The sequence below is a fragment of the Schistocerca nitens genome, chromosome 4 (genome assembly GCF_023898315.1).
Source record: "Schistocerca nitens isolate TAMUIC-IGC-003100 chromosome 4, iqSchNite1.1, whole genome shotgun sequence".
Taxonomy (NCBI): Eukaryota; Metazoa; Arthropoda; class Insecta; order Orthoptera; family Acrididae; genus Schistocerca; species Schistocerca nitens.
In genome coordinates this window covers 419,091,536-419,112,281 of record NC_064617.1, presented here as the reverse complement: position 1 = coordinate 419,112,281, position 20,746 = coordinate 419,091,536, and the positions used below count along the sequence as shown (strand labels likewise).

General features: G+C 40.9%; 1 protein-coding gene across 1 annotated transcript in view; it reads right to left on the bottom strand.

Moving 5' to 3' along the window:
• Positions 1-20,746, bottom strand: part of LOC126251616 (metabotropic glutamate receptor 4-like) — an 868,913-nt gene that overhangs the window by 536,808 nt on the left and 311,359 nt on the right. The window contains exon 2 of the mRNA XM_049952156.1: positions 9,517-9,687. Within this exon, the coding sequence (XP_049808113.1) occupies positions 9,517-9,591 (75 nt within the window). The 5' untranslated portion in view covers positions 9,592-9,687. The remainder of the gene's footprint in view (positions 1-9,516; positions 9,688-20,746) is intronic.

Below are 20,746 nucleotides of genomic sequence, written 5' to 3'. Positions count from 1 at the left end.
GTACAGGGGCAGCATCCCCATACTCTGCAAAAATGCTTTTGGCTGCCTCCGCTGCTGTCATCCCTGTACTGAGCTTAAACAAATGAATATGACGAAAATCTTCCGATTTCTGCACTTGGCACTCCATTTACTGTAATCCGTTCATCATAAGAATAAACCTGATGTAAACAAACACAAATGCGGTGATTGGTCAGAAGCCGTAGCACACGTACACTGGTGTTGTTACGCTCATAGAAGTAGGCCCTACTTATGTATTAGATATCTTATTACTAAGTACGTTAAATGAGACTTTAAGATATTCAAATATATTAACAGCCATCAACGTTTTTCTTAATCACCCTTTAGCTACGTAGTTTTTATTTCAAAAATCGTGTACCATCACAGCCTCTGCAGTGTTGCGCTCTGATTGTCGCGCTGTTAATGCGCAGTATGAAAATGGCTGAGGCTGCATTCTGGTCCTTAGTGAAACAATTGCTTGGAACACGGTTAAAAAGTGCCGAGAAATAGGCTGTTCCTAACGTTTTTCATAAATTTACGGAAGTAAGCGGCTTTGAAGTTTCCCCAGCGGTGTATATATTGCAGTTGAGAAGTACTTGAAGTTGAATGTGTGGCGCAGTCGGTAGTCTAATGAACGCTAAATCAAATACAGTTCGTGCGTTAGTTCAAATCTCCCTGGTATCATTACTTTTCTCGTTCAATTTGAAATACCTACATCCCGTAATTATACAACTCATCATCATTTTTATGAATAATACACATCTTCTTGTTTCTATTTACATGCTGGACACGAAATTCCTGTTGCCATTCCAAATACAAATTATTAATTATCGATGTTTTATGAAAGACTGTTCATAAAAGTTGTTTAAATTAAGAAAAGATAACAATTATATTTTAAGGTAAAAATGAAAAACCAAATCCTCTTTATTTGGACTATGTCCATTGTTTTATAACACAGAGGTAGATTAGCATCGTGGAAACATTAAAAACAATCATTTTCACAGCATCGGGTACATCACACAAATTCTGCATTTTTACATTTGCTACTGTACCATTACAATATGATCCCAACAGAACTGATCTGGACCCAAGTTGCGGGATTTGGCCCGAGGAGTAACAAGACTGTTAGCTGCCAGACGTAATGAAACTAACGCACGCAGCTTTTTCACACGTCACTGCCGAACGCTGGCGGGATATAGAACGGTTCGTCATAAAAGAAGAAGAGAAAATGCTCGCCTGGTTGGCTCCGTGCATTCTGTTGTTGATAGGCTCGTTATGATTGTAGCAGGTGACACTTCCTGAACTGAAATGTATTCCTCGGACTCGGATAAGTAAGGATCTAAGAGATTACCAGACGACTGACCTTCAGTTGCTTCAATGTTGAACTGTACGGTGAAATGCTTCAGTATTATCTTATGTTACACACAGCTTATGCAGAAAAATTATCCTGTGGTTAAGTCAGGAATTTTCATCATTCTTGTTTTTAATTACAATAGTACGTTAGCTAAAAACCTTAATGTGTTGCGGTTTTCGCCTAGTCGTCTAAGGAGCGTATTGTGTGAGATTTGCAGTGTATTATTTCATTCTGCTTAAAAATTAAATGACATTCGAAGCCGTATTGCTCCTCTGCTCGTCTCTTTTTACGTGTGAACTGCAGCTGGCCACGTTACTGCAGAGTAGCTTTACCAGCTGACCGGCCAGTGCTGTCCAAGTTAAATGCGCTGGTAAAGCTGTTGTCCCCTATTATCGCCAAGTCTATGTGCGTGTAACACACAGCACAGAACTTACCCTTATTATCGTACTTGGCAGTACTCGAGACAGTTTGGCTGCAGTCCCACGTGAAACGAAACTCCAATGAGGTTCCATCAAACGCGGAAGAAAACATTGCATATCAAGTTTATTCTTAAGATGAACGGATCGTAGCGTCCACAGCTCCACTCACTATCTCCAAATGACAGAACTACAATATGTAAACTCAAATAGCAAGAGAGAACCTCAGATAAAAAAACTGAAAATAGGCAAACGCCTAATACCGGGAACACCAACGCAGAATAAAAACGCTACGAACTTATGCACCAACCTAATATTATTAAATGGAAGGCTTCTGTTGTTTATGGAAGAATAAAAGAACAAGTGAAATGTTCATCGTATGAAGAGTGTGATAGAAGCAGAGATAGTTTTATGATACCTGGCAGAAAGTATCAGTACTGTAGCAAACGCTAATTGGACACAGATATTTGACACTATGCGAACGTCTTTCGTGTAACAGTCTGCCTCAGAGTGAACACTAAAAAAAAAAAAAAAAGACAATTCCAAGTGTCATTTTTGGAAAGTAATTTCTGATTCTCCTTAGTTAATTACATTGTTCTCCTTCATTATCTACACTATTTTTCGTTGTTCACTATTCTGTTAAATGTTTTCCGCTCCGTGAAAGGTACGGAAAGTAAATAATAAGCTGTCAGGGTCAATGTGAAAGCATGAAAGGCGAAAAATCGTGTCAGAGTAAATTACCTTCGACAAGTGTATTTTATGACGAAACTTTTACTCTCAATTAGTGTTACGTTCAATCTAGATAACTGCTGGCAAACTTTTATTCATTACGCAGTATTATACGCGCGTCACCGTGCTGGTATAACGAGTAGAGCACTGAACTAGAGCCCTGGATGTCCCAGGTTCGATCTCGGATCGTGGCTGGGAGTTTTCCTGGTTCCATTCCCTCCAGGGTAGCTCCAGGTCCGCTCCTACTGCTGCCAAATGAGTGCCGCGGATCTCTTTCGGGGGTTAAAGGCGGCTGTGGCGATGGGCCCGCCTCCCTCCCACTGCTACTGTCGCGGCGAAGAAAGGCTGTGTGCAGTCAGGCCAACAGCCCTATCACAGCCTTGCATCACAGACTTCAATCTACATGTATATCTATTCTACATTTACGTAAATACTCCGCAAGCCGCCGAATGGTGCGTGGCGGAGGGTAAGTTGTACCATTACTTGTCGTCTCCATTGCTGCCACTCGCAATTAGAGCGAGGGGAAAACGATCGTCTATATATCTCCGAACAAGCCCTAATTTCTCTTACTTATCTTAGTGGTCGTGAAATGTATGTTGCCTGTAGTAGGATCGGTTTGCAGTCAGCTTCAAATGCCTGTTTCCTAATTTTTCTCAATAGTGTTCCTCGAGAAGAACATCACCTTCACTCCAGGAATTCCCATTCGAGCTTCCGAAGCATCTCCGAAATACTTGAATGTTGGTCGAACCCACCGGTAACAAATCCAGTAACTCGCCTCTGAATTGATTCATTGTCTTCCTTTAATCCGACCTCGTGGGAATACCAAACACTCAAACAGTACTCAAAGATAGATCGCGGTAGTGTTCTGTATTCAGTCTTCTTTACAGTTGGACCACATTTAACTAAAACTCTCCCAATAAACTGAAGTCTAACATTCACCTGCCCCACTACTATCCTTACATGTCGCTCCATTTCATACTGCTTTGCAAATATGCGTCTAGATATTTAAGCGACATGACTGTCTCAAGTAGCATGATACTAATGCTGCATTCGAGAATTATACGACATTTTTTCCCTACTCATCTCCATTTACTTACATTTTTCTACATTTAGAGCGAGCTGCTACCCTTTACATCAAGTAGAAATTTTATCCATCATATTGCATCCTCCCCCAGTCAATCAACTACGACACCTTTCCGCACACCACAGTATCATTAGCAAACAACCGCAGATGGCTGCTTTCTATGTCTGTCAGATCGTTTAGGCATATAAAGAGAATGATAGCGGTCCTGTCCTCCCCCCATCATGAACCATGGACCTTGCCGTTGGTGGGGAGGCTTGCGTGCCTCAGCGATACAGATTGCCGTACCGTAGGTGGAACCACAACGGAGGGGTATCTGTTGAGAGGCCAGACAAACGGGTGGTTCCTGAAGACGGGCAGCAGCCTTTTCAGTAGTTGCAAGGGCAACAGTCTGGATGATTGACTGATCTGGCCTTGTAACAATAACCAAAACGGCCTTGCTGTGCTGGTACTGCGAACGGCTGAAAGCAAGGGGAAACTACGACCGTAATTTTTCCCGAGGGCATGCAGCTTTACTGTATGATTAAATGATGATGGCGTCTTCTTGGGTAAAATATTCCGGAGGTAAAATAGTCCCCCATTCGGATCTCCGGGCGGGGACTACTCAAGAGGATGTCGTTATCAGGAGAAAGAAAACTGGCGTTCTACGGATCGGAGCGTGGAATGTGAGCTCACTTAACCGGGCAGGTAGGTTAGAAAATTTAAAAAGGGAAATGGATAGGTTAAAGTTAGATATAGTGGGAATTAGTGAAGTTCGGTGGCAGGAGGAACAAGACTTCTGGTCAGGTGACTACAGGGTTATAAACACAGAATCAAATAGGGGTAATGCAGGAGTAGGTTTAATAATGAATAGGAAAATAGGAATGCGGGTAAGCTACTACAAAAAGCATAGTGAACGCATTATTGTGGCCAAGATAGATACGAAGCCCACACCTACTACAGTAGTACAAGTTTATATACCAACTAGCTCTGCAGATGACGAAGAAATTGAAGAAATGTATGATGAAATAAAAGAAATTATTCAGATAGTGAAGGGTGACGAAAATTTTATAGTTATGGGTGACTGGAATTCGGTAGAAGGAAAAGGGAGAGAAGGAAACGTAGTAGGTGAATATGGATTGGGGTAAGAAATGAAAGAGGAAGCCGCCTGGTAGAATTTTGCACAGAGCACAACTTAATCATAGCTAACACTTGGTTTAAGAATCATGATAGAAGGTTGTATACATGGAAGAACCCTGGAGATACTAAAAGGTATCAGACAGATTATATAATGGTAAGACAGATATTTAGGAACCAGGTTTTAAATTGTAAGACGTTTCCAGGGGCAGATGTGGACTCTGACCACAATCTATTGGTTATGACCTGTAGATTAAAACTGAAGAAACTGAAAAAAAGGTGGGAATTTAAGGAGATGGGACCTGGATAAACCGAAAGAACCAGAGGTTGTACAGAGCTTCAGGGAGAGCATAAGGGAACAATTGACAGGAATGGGGGAAAGAAATACAGTAGAAGATGAATGGAAAGCTTTGAGGGATCAAGTAGTGAAGGCAGCAGAGGATCAAGTAGGTAAAAAGACGAGGGCTAGTAGAAATCCTTGGGTAACAGAAGAAATATAAAAATGCAGTAAATGAAGCAGGCAAAAAGGAATACAAACGTCTCAAAAATGAGATCGACAGGAAGTGCAAAATGGCTAAGCACGGATGGCTAGAGGACAAATGTAAGGATGTAGAGGGTTATCTCACTAGGGGTAAGATGGATACTGCCTACAGGAAAATTAAAGGGACCTTTGGAGATAAGAGAACCACCTGCACGAACATCAAGAGCTCAGATGAAAACCCAGTTCTAAGCAAAGAAGGGAAAGCAGAAAGGTGGAAGGAGGATATAGAGGGTCTATACAAGGGTGATGTACTTGAGGACAATATTATGGAAATGGAAGAGGATGAAGATGAAATGGGAGGTACGATACTGCGTGAAGAGTTTGACAGAGCACTGAAAGACCTGAGCCGAAACAAGGACCCCGGAGTAGACAACATTCCATTGGAACTACTGACGGCCTTGGGAGAGCCAGTCCTGACAAAACTCTACCATCTGGTGAGCAAGATGTATGAAACAGGCGAAATACCCTCAGACTTCAAGAAGAATATATTAATTCCAGTCCCAAAGAAAGCAGCTGTTGACAGGTGTGAACATTACCGAACAATAAGTTTAATAAGCCACAGCTGCAAAATACTAACACGAATTCTTTACAGATGAATGGAAAAACTAGTAGAAGCCGACATCGGGGAAGATCAGTTTGGATTCCGTGGAAATACTGGAACACGTGAGGCAATACTGACCTTACGACTTATCTTAGAAGAAAGATTAAGGAAAGGCAAACATACGTTTCTAGCATTTGTAGACTTAGAGAAAACTTTTGACAATGTTAACTGGAATACTCTCTTTCCAATTCTGAAGGTGGCAGGGGTAAAATACAGGGAGCGAAAGGCTATTTACAATTTGTACAGAAACTAGATGGCAGTTATAATAGTCGAGGGACATGAAAGGGAAGCAGTGGTTGGGAAGGGAGTAAGACAGGGTTGTAGCCTCTCCCCGATGTTATTCAATCTGTATATTGAGCAGGCAGTAAAGGAAACAAAAGAAAAATTCGGAGTAGGTATTAAAATCCATGGAGAAGAAATAAAAACTTTGAGGTTCGCCGATGACATTGTAATTCTATCAGAGACATAAAGGACTTGGAAGATCAGTTGAATGGAATGGATAGCGTCTTGAAAAGAGGATATAAGATGAACAACAAAAGGAAAACGAGGATAATGGAATGTAGTCGAATTAAGTCGGGTGATGCTGAGGGAATTAGATTAGGAAATGAGACACTTAAATTAGTAAAGGAGTTTTGCTATTTGGGGAGCAAAATAAGTGATGATGGTCGAAGTAGAGAGGATATAAGATGTAGACTGGCAATGGCAAGGAATGCGTTTCTGAAGAAGAGAAATTTGTTAACATCGAGTATAGATTTAAGTGTCAGGAAGTCATTTCTGAAAGTGTTTGTATGGAGTGTAGCCATGTATGGAAGTGAAACATGGACGATAAATAGTTAGGACAAGAAGAGAATAGAAGCTTTTGAATTGTGGTGCTTCAGAAGAATTCTGAAGATTAGATGGGTATATCACATAACTAATGAGGTATTGAATAGAATTGGGGAGAAGAGAAGTTTGTGGCACAACTTGACTAGAAGAAGGGATCGGTTGGTAGGAAATGTTCTGAGACATCAAGGGATCACCAATTTAGTATTGGAGGGCAGCGTGGAGGGTAAAAATCGCAGAGGGAGACCAAGAGATGAATACACTAAGCAGATTCAGAAGGATGTTGGTTGCAGTAGGTACTGGGAGATGAAGAAGCTTGCACAGGATAGAGTAGCATGGAGAGCTGCATCAAACCAGTCTGCGGACCGGATACGACAACAACAACATCGGTCCTGTCACATTTCCTTGGGGGTTCTCTGACGATAACCTTGTCTATCATGAATACTCGCCATCGAGGACAACTTACAGTCTTCGAGCCACTCCAATATTTTTTCCTTTATTGCAAGTGTAATGTCCAGGAAACTAACTCATCACAAACATGAAATTATTGCAATCTGTCTGGCGAAGGAAGCTGCAGAACCGGGTGAACGAGGCATCCATTTCCATGGACTCGGCTTCTATGGAACACGCAGCCACAACGTATCTCCAGCACGGAATCACACGAACGAATGAACACATAAAACTGCAACGAGTCACTTTTCTGAATAGTTATTTATGATTCCATGAACCGATTTTTAAAGCTTTTCAGGTTCATCTTCAGATGGTTTCCTGTAAGTTACGGCACTATTTCTAGCATAATGCTGGTTGCTGGCTTGCGACGGTATGGGCGGGAATTCTCGTTAGTGTCCATCTGTCTCCTTCCATTTTGATGGCCACTGTCTGTATTCATTTACACTGTGACAGCGAAACTTTGCTAGCATCCAACATGTGCTAGACAACAGTTGTATATTTATGCATTTACATTCAATTAACACTCACGGGTTCTAAAATATCCGTAATGGATTAGCTTAATCTTCCTCAAGATTTAATTAATTTGTTGGTTAATTTCTATTTTCTGTTATATCTTTCATTATTAACTTTATTCCATTATTGCGTGAACTTTCAAAACTTTTCCAACGATAAAATTTATAAAGTTCATAAGATAATAATAAAAGTTACTCCGTAGCTTAGCCGTCAGCATTTCTGACATCGGAGATCAAAATTGCATAGCTGAGAGAGCGACCTAAAGGCTTCCTCAATGACCGAGTTCAAAAGGTGTTTCTGCGATTGGAAAATGGGCTAGTATATGTTTTTAAAATCTAATGGGGACTATTGGTGGTAAGTTCTTATGGGAGCGAACTGCTGAGGTCATCGGTCCAAAGCGGATAACATTAATGTGAGCGAATAAATAAAATTCTTTGAAAAAGATAAAAATTGCTTTTTTTAACACTACTCAGACTGCTAGTGGTTACTTGTTACCCGATATAACAGCAGTAACTTTTACTCATGTCGTTGAGGAGCGACAGTGTTTGGTAAGACGGTGTCGCAGAACGTTAGCAAAACCGTCCGAGTGACTGAGCAACATTTGTTACGTAGGGAAAAGAATGTGAGAGTAGATTCACCCTATGTTTGACTGTAGCTAACACATGTAATACGCGGTCCAGTCACGTTAATGTGACCACCGCCTATGCTCGACGTCAACGCGCAATGACCACTCACATACGGCAGATGGCACCGCTAGCAATGGAGGGTATATAAAGCGTATCGGGAGGGAGAGGGGGCGCAGACAACTCGCACTGTACGTGCACGCTTCAAAGACCAAAGGGATGAGTTCACTGTGTCGCGGGGGAGGAGGGGGGGGGGAGAAGAGGAAAACAGTGCTCTCGTTGTCGTAATGCGAGGCGATTTATCTGACGTCCAAAATGGTATGATGATTGGCTTTCGGACCGAGGATGGATGTATTTCCGAAATGACTAACTTTCTAAAATGTTAGCGTGCCGCCGTGCTTTAAGTGTAACCTAAATGGCAGAATAGCGCTGTCTAAAACCGACATGGTGAACGACGGCAGCGAAGTTGTGTGGGGACGAAATGACGTGCAACTGTTGAGCAATTGACCGCCCAGGTGAACCAAGGGGCTACCAACAGTGTCTCCTCGGCAACCATTAAGCGTGCGTTGCTGCATATTGGCCTCCGCAGCAGGCGCCTTATTCATGCACCAAAGCTGCTGTTTATCGGCGACGACGGCTGGAATTTGCACGCCAATACCGCAACTGGATGTCCACTGAGTGCGGCAAGTGGCATTCCCATATGGACGCTGTCTTATGCTCCATCGGACACATGGCCGTTGGCGTGAACAGCATGAAACAACCTGCAGCAATTGTCGAAGCGTTATGGTCTGAGGAATGTTTTATTGGCACCACTGGGTGATCTCGTCATTCTGGAAGACATAATGGATCAATACAGGTATGTATCTATCCTTTGGGACCATGGACATCCCTACATGCAGTGTGTACTTCCTCGAGACAGTGGCTTCTTCCAGCAGGACAATGCAAGATGCCAAACAGATTGCACGGTACTAAGAGCACCGTTATGAGTTCACCTTACTACTCTGGCCACCAAACTCTCCGGATTTAAGCCCAATCGAGAATCTGTGAAACCATCTCAATCGACACACACATTGGCCATTGCGCTGGAGTCGGCATTGCTCCAGATCCCTATCGGTATCTTCCAGCACCTCACTGACTCTCTTTCTGCACGTCTCTCAGCAGTCCGTGCTGTAAAGGTGGTTATTCGGGCTCCTGACAGGTGGTCAAATTAAAGTGACTGGACGGCGTGTGTATGTGGCGCACACTAAGTGATACTGCGCAGTGCGTTAGTTACCTTGATGCCGTAATTGGATTCTTCGTAGATGATTGATATGTAAGACCATCCCATGCGACGCACAATCTCTACCATGGCTTTCACTTGGTAGTGGTCGGAGGGGATGGTGCGCGAGAAGAACTCGAAGCGCTGCTTGTTGCTCAGCTCCGGACTCGTCGAGAAGAACGAGACCTGCAAAGAGAACACAGGAGCTCTTAGTCGTGGCGTCTTCATACCGGAAGAATCCGTAAATCTGTCCAAAGCTTACAAACTTTACGTAGTGCCTGGTGTATCTTCGAATGTAAATAAATAACAACACATAAAATGGCGGCACACACTACTTGCTACTTTAGGTTTGTCTCGTACTACTACACACTGCCACATGGACCATCACTGCGCATTGGCTATGGTTCGTACGAAAAGGAACAAGAAACAGTGAAAAATTGATAATGAAACTTAACAACAAATTAAAAAAACACGTTCTCAAAACTGACTAAAAATGTAAAATAAATTTTCCTAGCCCATACTGATTCCTAACGCCACAAAGGCAATACTGAAACATTGTGCTATTGAATTTCAAATAGCTATGACAATAATGCTAGAATATAAAACGAAAAACGTGGGGCGGATACAATAACTAACTGATGCATAAATAGTTCACCCAAGTAACTAACAATTGTATTGCACTACAAAGGATATGAGCTTTCCTGTGATTTTTCTCAACGAAAGCTGCTCTCTGCACTCACTATTACCTATTTCAAGTCTACAAGTATTGTAATAACTACTAAAAATTGACAAGCACAAATTTACAGGGCTCTCTGCATGGGTTTAACAATCTGTATGGACTAGGAGAAATCATTTGATACGGTTTAGTTCATTTTATCAACGTGTTCTGTTTAAAAGTACTTTATTTAAATAACTGTGTTCTGATTTTTAGTCTTGTGTATCTGTGAAATTAGTCAAGCGCGTTCCAACATTTTGATGAGATTACAACAGAGACCGGTAAATATTACGTAATTTCAGTTTCTCTTCACCGCAGTCATCTAGTAGATTGCTTCCGTTTACGTATATCTCAGAAAAAATAAAAATCAGAGAGATTCACCCTTAGACGGATGCTTACCAGCAATCGTTCTTGCCGTGAAATTTTCACGGCTGGAACAGGAAAAGGGGGCACACAAAGTACCCTCCACCACACACCAGACACTAAAGAGAGTTAGCATTGGATTGCCTTCCACTTCTGAAATATGTTGAAAGTGTCAAGTCTCTAGACATCGGGAAGCTAGTTTAAAACCCATCGGAAAATTTGTAACGAATTAGTAGTGCATTATCATCCTGTTCTGAGCTATGTTTAAAGTTTCAAGTCTGTAGCTCATCGGGAAATGAGTTTAAAAGTAATTGCAAAATTTGTGCCGAACAGCCAAACAGACAAGAAAGCGACCTAATACAAACATGACAAAAAAATCCGCTTAAATCAGTCACAACAACCACGCTCACAAGCATATAGTACCAGATGGAAATGTCGTGTGGCTAGGGCCTCCCGTCGGGTAGACCGTTCGCCTGGTGCAGGTCTTTCGATTTGACGCCACTTCGGCGACCCGCGTGTCGATGGGGATGAAAATGATGATGATTAGGACAACACAACACCCAGTCCCTGAGCGGAGAAAATTTCCGACCCAGCCGGGAATCGAACCCGGGCCCTTAGGATTGACAGTCTGTCACGCTGACCACTCAGCTACCGGGGCGGACATAGTACCAGATGAACTAGAACATGGGACACGACAGCAGCATAAACATAGGGTCAAAAAGCGGAAACAGGAAACCGGTTCTCGATGAGATACTAGGGTGTGCTGAAAAGTAATACCTCCGAATTTTTTATGTGGAAACTCTTAAATCTATACAAATAATACAAACGTTATTAACATTCTACATTTTTGTTCGCCACGTCTACGTATTTATTTCTCAATATAGTCATTTTTAAATGAAACAAATGTTATTAACAGTCTACATCTTTATTCTTCATGTCTACATATTTCCTCAACACAGTCATCTGGGCGACGAACACTTTTCTCACAAAGAGAGACAAGTTATTTGATACTGTCACTGTAGAACGTTTGACTGTTGACGGACCCACAACTTCACCTCTACTTGCACCGCTTCATCACTATCAAAATAAAGTCCTCGGACGTGTCCTTCAAGTTTTGGAAACATATGAAAATCGGATGCGGTCAACTTGGGACTTTATAGAGGATAATCGATGCCAGTGAACCCGAGATATGGATTGTTGCAGCACTCGTGTGTGCTTTGGCGTAGTTATGCCGAAGGAGACGGTACTCAAAGTGTAGACGAACTCTTCGAATTCGTGCTTCAGTTTCTCACCAATCGATATGATTGCCTAAACTACCACCATGTAATACGCTACAGTTCGGAACCCTCTACCTGCAGAGGGTAGCAACTTGCGTCAAGCGGGAAAATCGACCAAGTAATATACGCAGCATGTAATACATTGCTGGGAAAAATTTGCAACACCAAAGAAATTTTTAATGTAGAGTAACGAAATTTCGGGAATGCATTTATCTAAGCAGCATATTTAGATGATTAACACTACAACATCACAGGTTAATGCAAGCGCGAGATAAGCCATTGAAAATGTGAAACGCTGGTACATTAATAACTGGTGTAACCGCCAGATTGTTGAACGCAAGCATGTAAACGTGCATGTGTATTGTATAAGTGCCGGATGTCAGTTTGTGGGATCGAGTTCCACGCCTGTAGCACTTCGTCGGTCAATACAGGAACGGTTAATGCTGTTTGTGGATGTCACTGGAGTTGTCCAACGATGTCCCACACGTTCTCGATTGGGGACAGATATGGTGATCATGCTGCTCGTGAATGACAGCCAACAGGTCTAAACAACAGATCGACGTACAAATTTGCAGTCGGAGTGCGTTAAATAATGGCGAGAGTGCAACTGTTGTCATACTAAATCGCACCCCAGATCATAACGCCAGGTGTAGGTCCAATACGTGTAGCACGCAGACAGATTATTTGCCGGCCACAACTGGCCTCCTTCAAACCAACATACGGCCATTACTGGCACCGAGATACAATTATATTTCACCAGAAAACGCAACAGACTTGCACACTGTCCCCAATGAGCTCGCGCTTGACACAACCGAAATCGCATATGATGGTGGTTTGAGGTCAGTGAGATACACGCTACAGGGCGCATGGCTCGCAGTTGTCTTAGAAGTAACCGACTTGTGACAGTTCGTTGTGTCACTGTGGTGCCAATTGCTTCTCGAAGTGGTGCTGCAGATACAGTTATGATGCGCCAAAGTGAGATGTTGATAATGGCGTCTTTGTCGTCTTAAAGGCATTCTTGACTAGCATCAACTCACAACGATCCAATCTGACAGGTAACTGACGCTCACGACCATTGCAGCTTGTATTTCTGGCAAACCTGATTTGCATCCTCATCGTCGCGCTGCTAAAGCCACAGTTATGCAACTGGCGCAAAATTTGAACAGGCGTCATCCTTCAGATATAGATCATGTCTATCAACTTTCGTTCTATGTCGCACAACTCCTTCTTGGTGCTGCGACTTTTTTTCCAATGTTGAGATCAGAATAAAAAATTGAGAGGCATTAGTTTTCAGCGCGCCCTCCTACAACCACAAACAGGCACACACTACACAAAGAATATCAGATATTTTCAGAAGACAAGGTGCAAAAATTTCATAGCAAACCCACAACTCAGTATAAAATAGTTCCGTAAAATAATAGCACAACCAGATCTATTCCAGAATGAGCGGTTCAGTACTTAAAACGAACGTAAATGGAATATACTATGGCGACATTTGATGTCTGATATAAAAAGGATAGATGTGTGGAACAGATCACTCAAGGATAAGCAATAGAAAACACCTACTCAAATTTCTAACACTTAGAATATTTACAAGAAAACAACTGAAAAGAGACAGCTGATCAGTTCCTAAATAATCTGGTGAACTATGCACTTCCTAAATAAAAGCGAGCATATAGTTTCATATTAAATATAAACAAGAAATTTCTCTCGTTGGCACACCATCCCTTCCGTTCAGCGCCGCTAAAACTTTTCTATGTTTACTCCTTTACGCAACCACCCTACTCCCTACATAAATCTCCTTATTTAAACAAATTATAACAGAACACACACACACATACACACACATAGACACACACACACACACACACACACACACACACACACTGCTGGTCAGCATTAAAATAGTGATACGAGACCGTGCATATACACAATTAGTATTGTAGGTGATATGGGAGTGCGAAATTTGTTACAATAAGTAATAATAATAATAATAATAATAATATTATTATTATTAATGATAATAAACATACATTCAGCAACAGAAAGATTCACATTAAGCAGAAAGGAAGGAGGAAGGGGATTTATCGCCATAAAAACCTACATTATGGACAGGCAGACAATTTAAGAAAATTCTTTCTAGAACGAGCAGAAACTAGCAAAATACACAAAGCAATCACTCATATAAATACATCGGCTACACCACTGCAACTTCATAACCACTTCTACAACCCTTTAGATCACATAACATCAACAGATACGAAGAAAGTAAATTGGAAAAGGAAAACACTACATGGCAAGCACCTGTATCATCTAACACAGCCACACATCGATCAAGACGCATCCAACACATAGCTAAGAAAAGGCAATATATACAGTGAGACTGAAGGATTCATGTTTGCAATACAGGATCAAACAATAAACACCAGATATTACAGCAAGCATATTATTAAAGATCCCAATACTACAACAGATAAATGCAGACTTTGCAAACAACAAATAGAAACAGTAGATCACATCACAAGCGGATGTACAATATTAGCAAATACAGAATACCCCAGAAGACATGACAATGTAGCAAAAATAATACATCAACAGCTTGCCTTACAACATAAACTTATAAAACAACACGTTCCCACATACAAGTATGCACCATAAAATGTACTGGAGATTGATGAATACAAATTATACTGGAACAGAACCATTATAACAGATAAAACAACACCACATAACAAACCTGACATCATACTCACAAAGAAAAAGAAGAAATTAACACAACTAATCGAAATATCCATACCCAATACAACAAATATACAAAAGAAAACAGGAGAAAAAATTGAAAAATACATCCAACTGGCTGAGGAAGTCAAGGACATGTGGCATCAGGATAAAGTTGACATTATACCAATTATACTATCAACTACAGGAGTCATACCACACAATATCCACCAGTACATCAATGCAATACAGCTACATCCAAACTTATATATACAACTACAGAAATCCGTAATTATTGATACATGTTCAATTACCCGAAAGTTCCTAAATGCAATATAACATATACCGTACAGTTAAAAGGAAGTGACGCTTGATCAAGGTCCGCGTCACTTTCCATTTTTAACCAGACTTAACGTCTGAGAAAGTAAAGAAATAATAATAATAATAATAATAATTTTATGAGGAAAAATTTTCTACAAAATTGCGGAGTGCGAAAAAAAAAAATTAGCTCAAATGCCTCTGAGCACTATGGGACTTAACATCTGAGGTAATTAGTCCCCTAGACTTAGAACTACTTAAACATAACTAACCTAAGGACGTCACACACATCCATGCCCGAGGCAGGATTCGAACCTGCGACCGTAGCAGTCACGCGGTTCCGGACTGAAGCGCCTAGAACCGCTCGGCCACCGCGGCCGGCTGTGGAATTGACTTGTACCTGCTAATTCTCGTTTATTTTAGAATCAAGGTACAGCCGATTTCGCAATAATGAATCGGATCTTTTGGTTAAATCTGGCTGGATTACATTAAGCCATTAAAACTATATTGTCTCCCAAGGCTCTATAAGACACATACCCTGATATCATCAATGCAATGGATGTTGAAAGATAATCAGATAATTACGGGTCATTTCTGAGAGATATTCTCATTTGCCCCAGTGTTATCTAAAATACATTCATTGCACTGATTATGCCAGAATATGTGTCTTAGAGAACATAGGGAGATCATATTGATTTAGTGGCTTAATGTAATTCAGCCAAATTTAACATGAAGATGCGATTCATCATCGCGAAACCAGTTACACCTTGTTTCCACAATAAACCAGGATTGGCAGCTACAAGCGGGCTCTACAACTTCTTAAATTTCTTTTTTAAACGTTTAACTATGAATCAAGAATCATGAAAGAAAGCTGTATACGTGGAAGAAGCCTGGAGATACTAAAAGGTATCAGATAGATTATATAATGGTAAGACAGATTTAGGAACCAGGTTTTAAATTGTAAGACATTTCCAGGGGCAGATGTGGACTCTGACCACAATCTATTGGTTATGAACTGTAGATTAAAACTGAAGAAACTGCAAAAGGGTGGGAATTTTAGAAGATGGGACCTGGATAAACTGACTAAACCAGAGGTTGTACAGAGTTTCAGGGAGAGCGTAAGGAAACAAATGGCAGGAATTGGGGAAAGAAATACAGTAGAAGAAGAATGAGTAGCTTTGAGGGATGAAGTAGTGAAGGCAGCAGAGGATCAAGTAGGTAAAAAGACGAGGGCTAGTAGAAATCTTTGGGTAACAGAAGAAATATTGAATTTAATTGATAAAAGGAGAAAATATGAAATGTAGTAAATGAAGCAGGCAAAAAGGAATACAAACGTCTCAAAAATGAGATTGACAGGAAGTGCAAAATGGCTAAGCAGGGATGGCTAGAGGATAAATGTATGGATGTAGAGGCTTATCTCACTAGGGGTAAGATAGATACTGTCTATAGAAAAATTAAGGAGATCTTTGGAGAAAAGAGAACCACTTGTATGAACATCAAGAGCTCAGATGGAAACCCAGTTCTAAGCAAAGAAGGGAAAGCAGAAATGTGGAAGGAGTATATAGAGGTTCTATACAAGGGCGATGTACTTGAGGACAATATTATGGAAATGGTAGAGGATGTAGATGAAGAGTTCGACAGAGCACTGAAAGACCTGAGTCGAAACAAGGCCCCCGGAGTAGACAACAATCCATTAGAACTACTGACGGCCTTGGGAGAGCCAGTCCTGACAAAACTCTACCATCTGGTGAGCAAGATGTATGAGACAAGCGAAGTACCCTTAGACTTCAATAAGAATATAATAATCCCAATCCCAATGAAAGTAGGTGTTGACAGATGTGAAAATTACCGAATTATCAGTTTAATAAGTCAAGGCTGCAAAATACTAACGCGAATTCTTTACAGACGAATGGAAAAACTGGTAGAAGCCGACCCTTGGGAAGATCAGTTTGGATTCCGTAGAAATGTTGGAACACGTGAGGCAATACTGGCCCTACGGCTTAACTTAGAAACTAGATTAAGGAAAGGCAAAGCTACGTTTCTAGCATTTGTAGACTTAGAGAAAGCTTTTGACAATGTTAACTGGAATACTCTCTTTCAAATTCTGAAGGTGGCAGAGGTAAAATACAGGGAGCGAAAGGCTATTTACAATTTGTACAAAAACCAGATGGCAGTTATAAGAGTCGAGGGACATGAAAGGGAAGCAGTGGTTGGGAAGGGAGTAAGACAGGGTTGTAGCCTGTCCCCGATGTTATTCAATCTTTATATTGAGCAAGCGGTGAAGGAAACAAAAGAAAAATTCGGTGTAGGTATTAAAATCCATGCAGAAGAAATAAAAACTTTGAGGTTCGCCGATGACATTGTAATTCTGTCAGAGACAGCAAAGGACTTGGAAGAGCAGTTGAACGGAATGGATGGTGTCTTGAAGGGAGGATATAAGATGAACATCAACAAAAGCAAAACGAGGATAATGGAATGTAGTCGAATTAAGTCGGGTGATTTTGAGGGTATTATATTAGGAAATGAGACAATGTAGTAAAGGAGTTTTGCTATTTGGGGAGCAAAATAACTGATGATGGTCGAAGTAGAGACGATATAAAATGTAGGCTGGCAATGGCAAGGAAAGCGTTTCTGAAGAAGAGAAATTTGTTAACATCGAGTATTGATTTAAGTGTCTGGAAGTCATTTCTGAAAGTATTTGTATGGAGTGTAGCCATGTATGGAAGTGAAACATGGACGATAATTAGTTTAGGCCAAACGAGAATAGAAGCGTGCGAAATGTGGTGCTACAGTATAATGCTGAATATTAGATGGGTAGATCACATAACTAATGAGGTGTTGAATAGGATTGGGGAAGAGAAGTTTGTGGCACAACTTGACTAGAAGAAGGGATCGGTTGGTAGGACATGTTCTGTGGCAGCAAGGGATCACCAATTTAGTATTGGAGGGCAGCTGGGGGGGGGGGGGGGGGTAAAAATCGCAGTGGGAGACCAAGAGATGAATACACTAAGCAGATTCAGAAGGATGTAGGTTGCAGTAGGTATTGGGAGATGAAGAAGCTTGCACAGGATAGAGTAGCATGGAGAGCTGCATCAAACCAGTCTCAGGACTGAAGACCACAACAACAACAAACTATGAATAGATTAAATTACGGTTGCCCACGTAGATACTTATTAGTGCACAAAACTGCCGCCCCCGGAACAATCAATGGCTCCATCTTGGCTGGGCATCAAGGCAAGCCGTGCTTGGACGACAGATACATGTATGTCACTGCGTGCTGCTTTATTCCGGAACAGTGGTGGCAAGTGTGTGTGATAAACTGTGAGAATACCTCGCAGTGTATGCGCTATAACAGTGCAGGAACACGGCACATTTTGAGGACCAAATATGGATTCCTGGAGAAACTAATGCTCATCGAAAGTGACAAAGTATTCAGTGAGGTTTAAACTAACGAAACGGTTTAATTTTGAAGCTACCCAAAGTGGAAGGAGGTTGCTGACGTCAGTGTCATCAGACAAGAGGTGCCAAACTGCTATAGTAACTAGCCTGTTCATTGCTTTCGTAATGTTAATCTCGTGTTTGGCCCCCAAAAGACGAAAAGAATCAAATAGTTCCGGCATATCAATGATGGTTCTTTAGAATCTTCCCATGTGTTTTTTGTGTTTTGTTGATTGATATTTGTTAACCAGGTTACTATGCCTGCTCCCACGAGGTATTGGTTCGTGGTTACCAGAAGGTTTACGAAATCTATTGTCAGAAGTGAGACACATACTTGTGAGCAAGGGGAAGCCCTATTTTTGCATTGGCATTAACTCACTGGAACAGAAGTGGAACAAAATTATCAAACATAATCATCCATTTACAGTTGTGAAGCTACAGTCATCATCTGAGCCAGGAGTAAACTATGGTCGTGGTCGCAAATTCGTAGCTGTCTGTAGCAATGGCAGACATCATACTATATATTCGATTATTGAGTAATATACTGCAACCCGAATTTATTTGGCATCACGGTGTTTTTTCAGAGTCCTGCCAGCATCATGGCCTTTCGTTGTCGTTTTTTCTTATTAGGATTTTCCTATAGACCCGTATACAAGATGCTGTGGTAAATGTGAATATTCAGCGTGCCGAAACATCCAATATTCCATTCTTCCTGACCAACTGGTCACATACATTGGTTATAAATACGAGTACGAAATCTCATACTAGTGAACGAATAAGAATAACAACAGTAGCAATGACATATTAATAATGAAAGAAATTTATTGTATGACAGAATAACGTTGATGATTAAATATAAAAATAAGTAAAAATAATCTGATCGTTCAGCTGGCGCAATGCGAACTTTTTCTCAGCATTTCGTTAATAAATTTCATACTGGCTATTTGCAGAAGAAAATGACAAAAACTGAAGCAATACACATCGATAGGCAAACGACATCTGAACCAGCAGCTATCCTTGCTGTAGATTACGAAACAAGCATGGTGCCACGGAGGTAACATGGCAAAGCTGCGTTCATTTCTCTGTAGTTGCTCTGGTGGTAGTTTATGCAGACAGTTCGTAACACGAGAGACGAAATCAGCTGCATTTTGAGCCTAGAATGGCCTTTCTAGTATTGAAAACTTATATTTACGATTTCGATGTCATATAAATGCAGTGAATATCCAGATTACTTCATCAGTACGAACAGATAATTTAACGAGAATATAGCAGAGTCGCTTAGCATCAATAGCGAAAGTGAGTGAACGATCACAATGCTTCTGAAAATCGTCAGAAATGTTGACAAGGCCGAAATACGGTATGAAAAACTTCATGGAAGCTCACAATGTCCTCACTTTTATCCGCAGCCTGCTCCAGCCAGCCCTCAGTAGAACTGCGCTACCAAACGCCGATCTAAGATAAGCCTTCAAATGGACAAAAGGTTGCTTCAGAGGAAGATACAAATGAATTTCATACTTATTCTGATGGGCCTGCGGTGAAAACGTATTATATCAAAACTGAAAGAGAGTGCAAAGCGACCTTGTCCAATGCAGGAATCACTAATGTATTACACGATGTTGACCTCGAACGGACTTACTTATGTCTGGACTTGTATCATGCACAACTAGAAAATGAGAACTACCACCTAAATGTGAAGATACTAATACATCGATGCCTAATTGTAGATTCACAAAATAAAATGGAATGTGTTACTAATGAAGCAGAAGCAAAACAGAATAAAGTGGCAAATGTGTAGTTGTACACTTTCATAAATTTTTCACCTTCAGATCTAGCATATGTAATGTGTACTAAAAGCGTTTTTCATTGCTTCCGTATTGTTTCCCATCTTGTTTGATACCGAAATGGACAAAAAAATACAAATTCGTTTCGCTGGCGGTAGTTGAGAATATTTTCAGAAAATTTCAGTTGTTTTGTTGGTAATATAATGTGCTATTTGCGAAGCAGATGACTATGGCACCTCCTACGATGCCAGGAGACATTTGACGTGGAGGGTTAAGAGGTGTCACTTACGTGTGACAGTTAACAAATGAAATTAAGTAGTAGCGAAAGGGATTGATAAGACACAGCTTTTACAACAAAACTGGAACTGATTTCGAAAAAGCTAAAATTTTGTAAAAAGAGAATTTTAGAACTATGTAAGGATGTAGAGGCTTATCTCACTAGGGGTAAGATAGATACTGCCTACAGGAAAATTAAAGAGACCTTTGGAGATAAGAGAACCACTTGTATGAATATCAAGAGCTCAGATGGAAACCCAGTTCTAAGCAAAGAAGGGAAAGCAGAAATGTGGAAGGAGTATATAGAGGTTCTATACAAGGGCGATGTACTTGAGGACAATATTATGGAAATGGAAGAG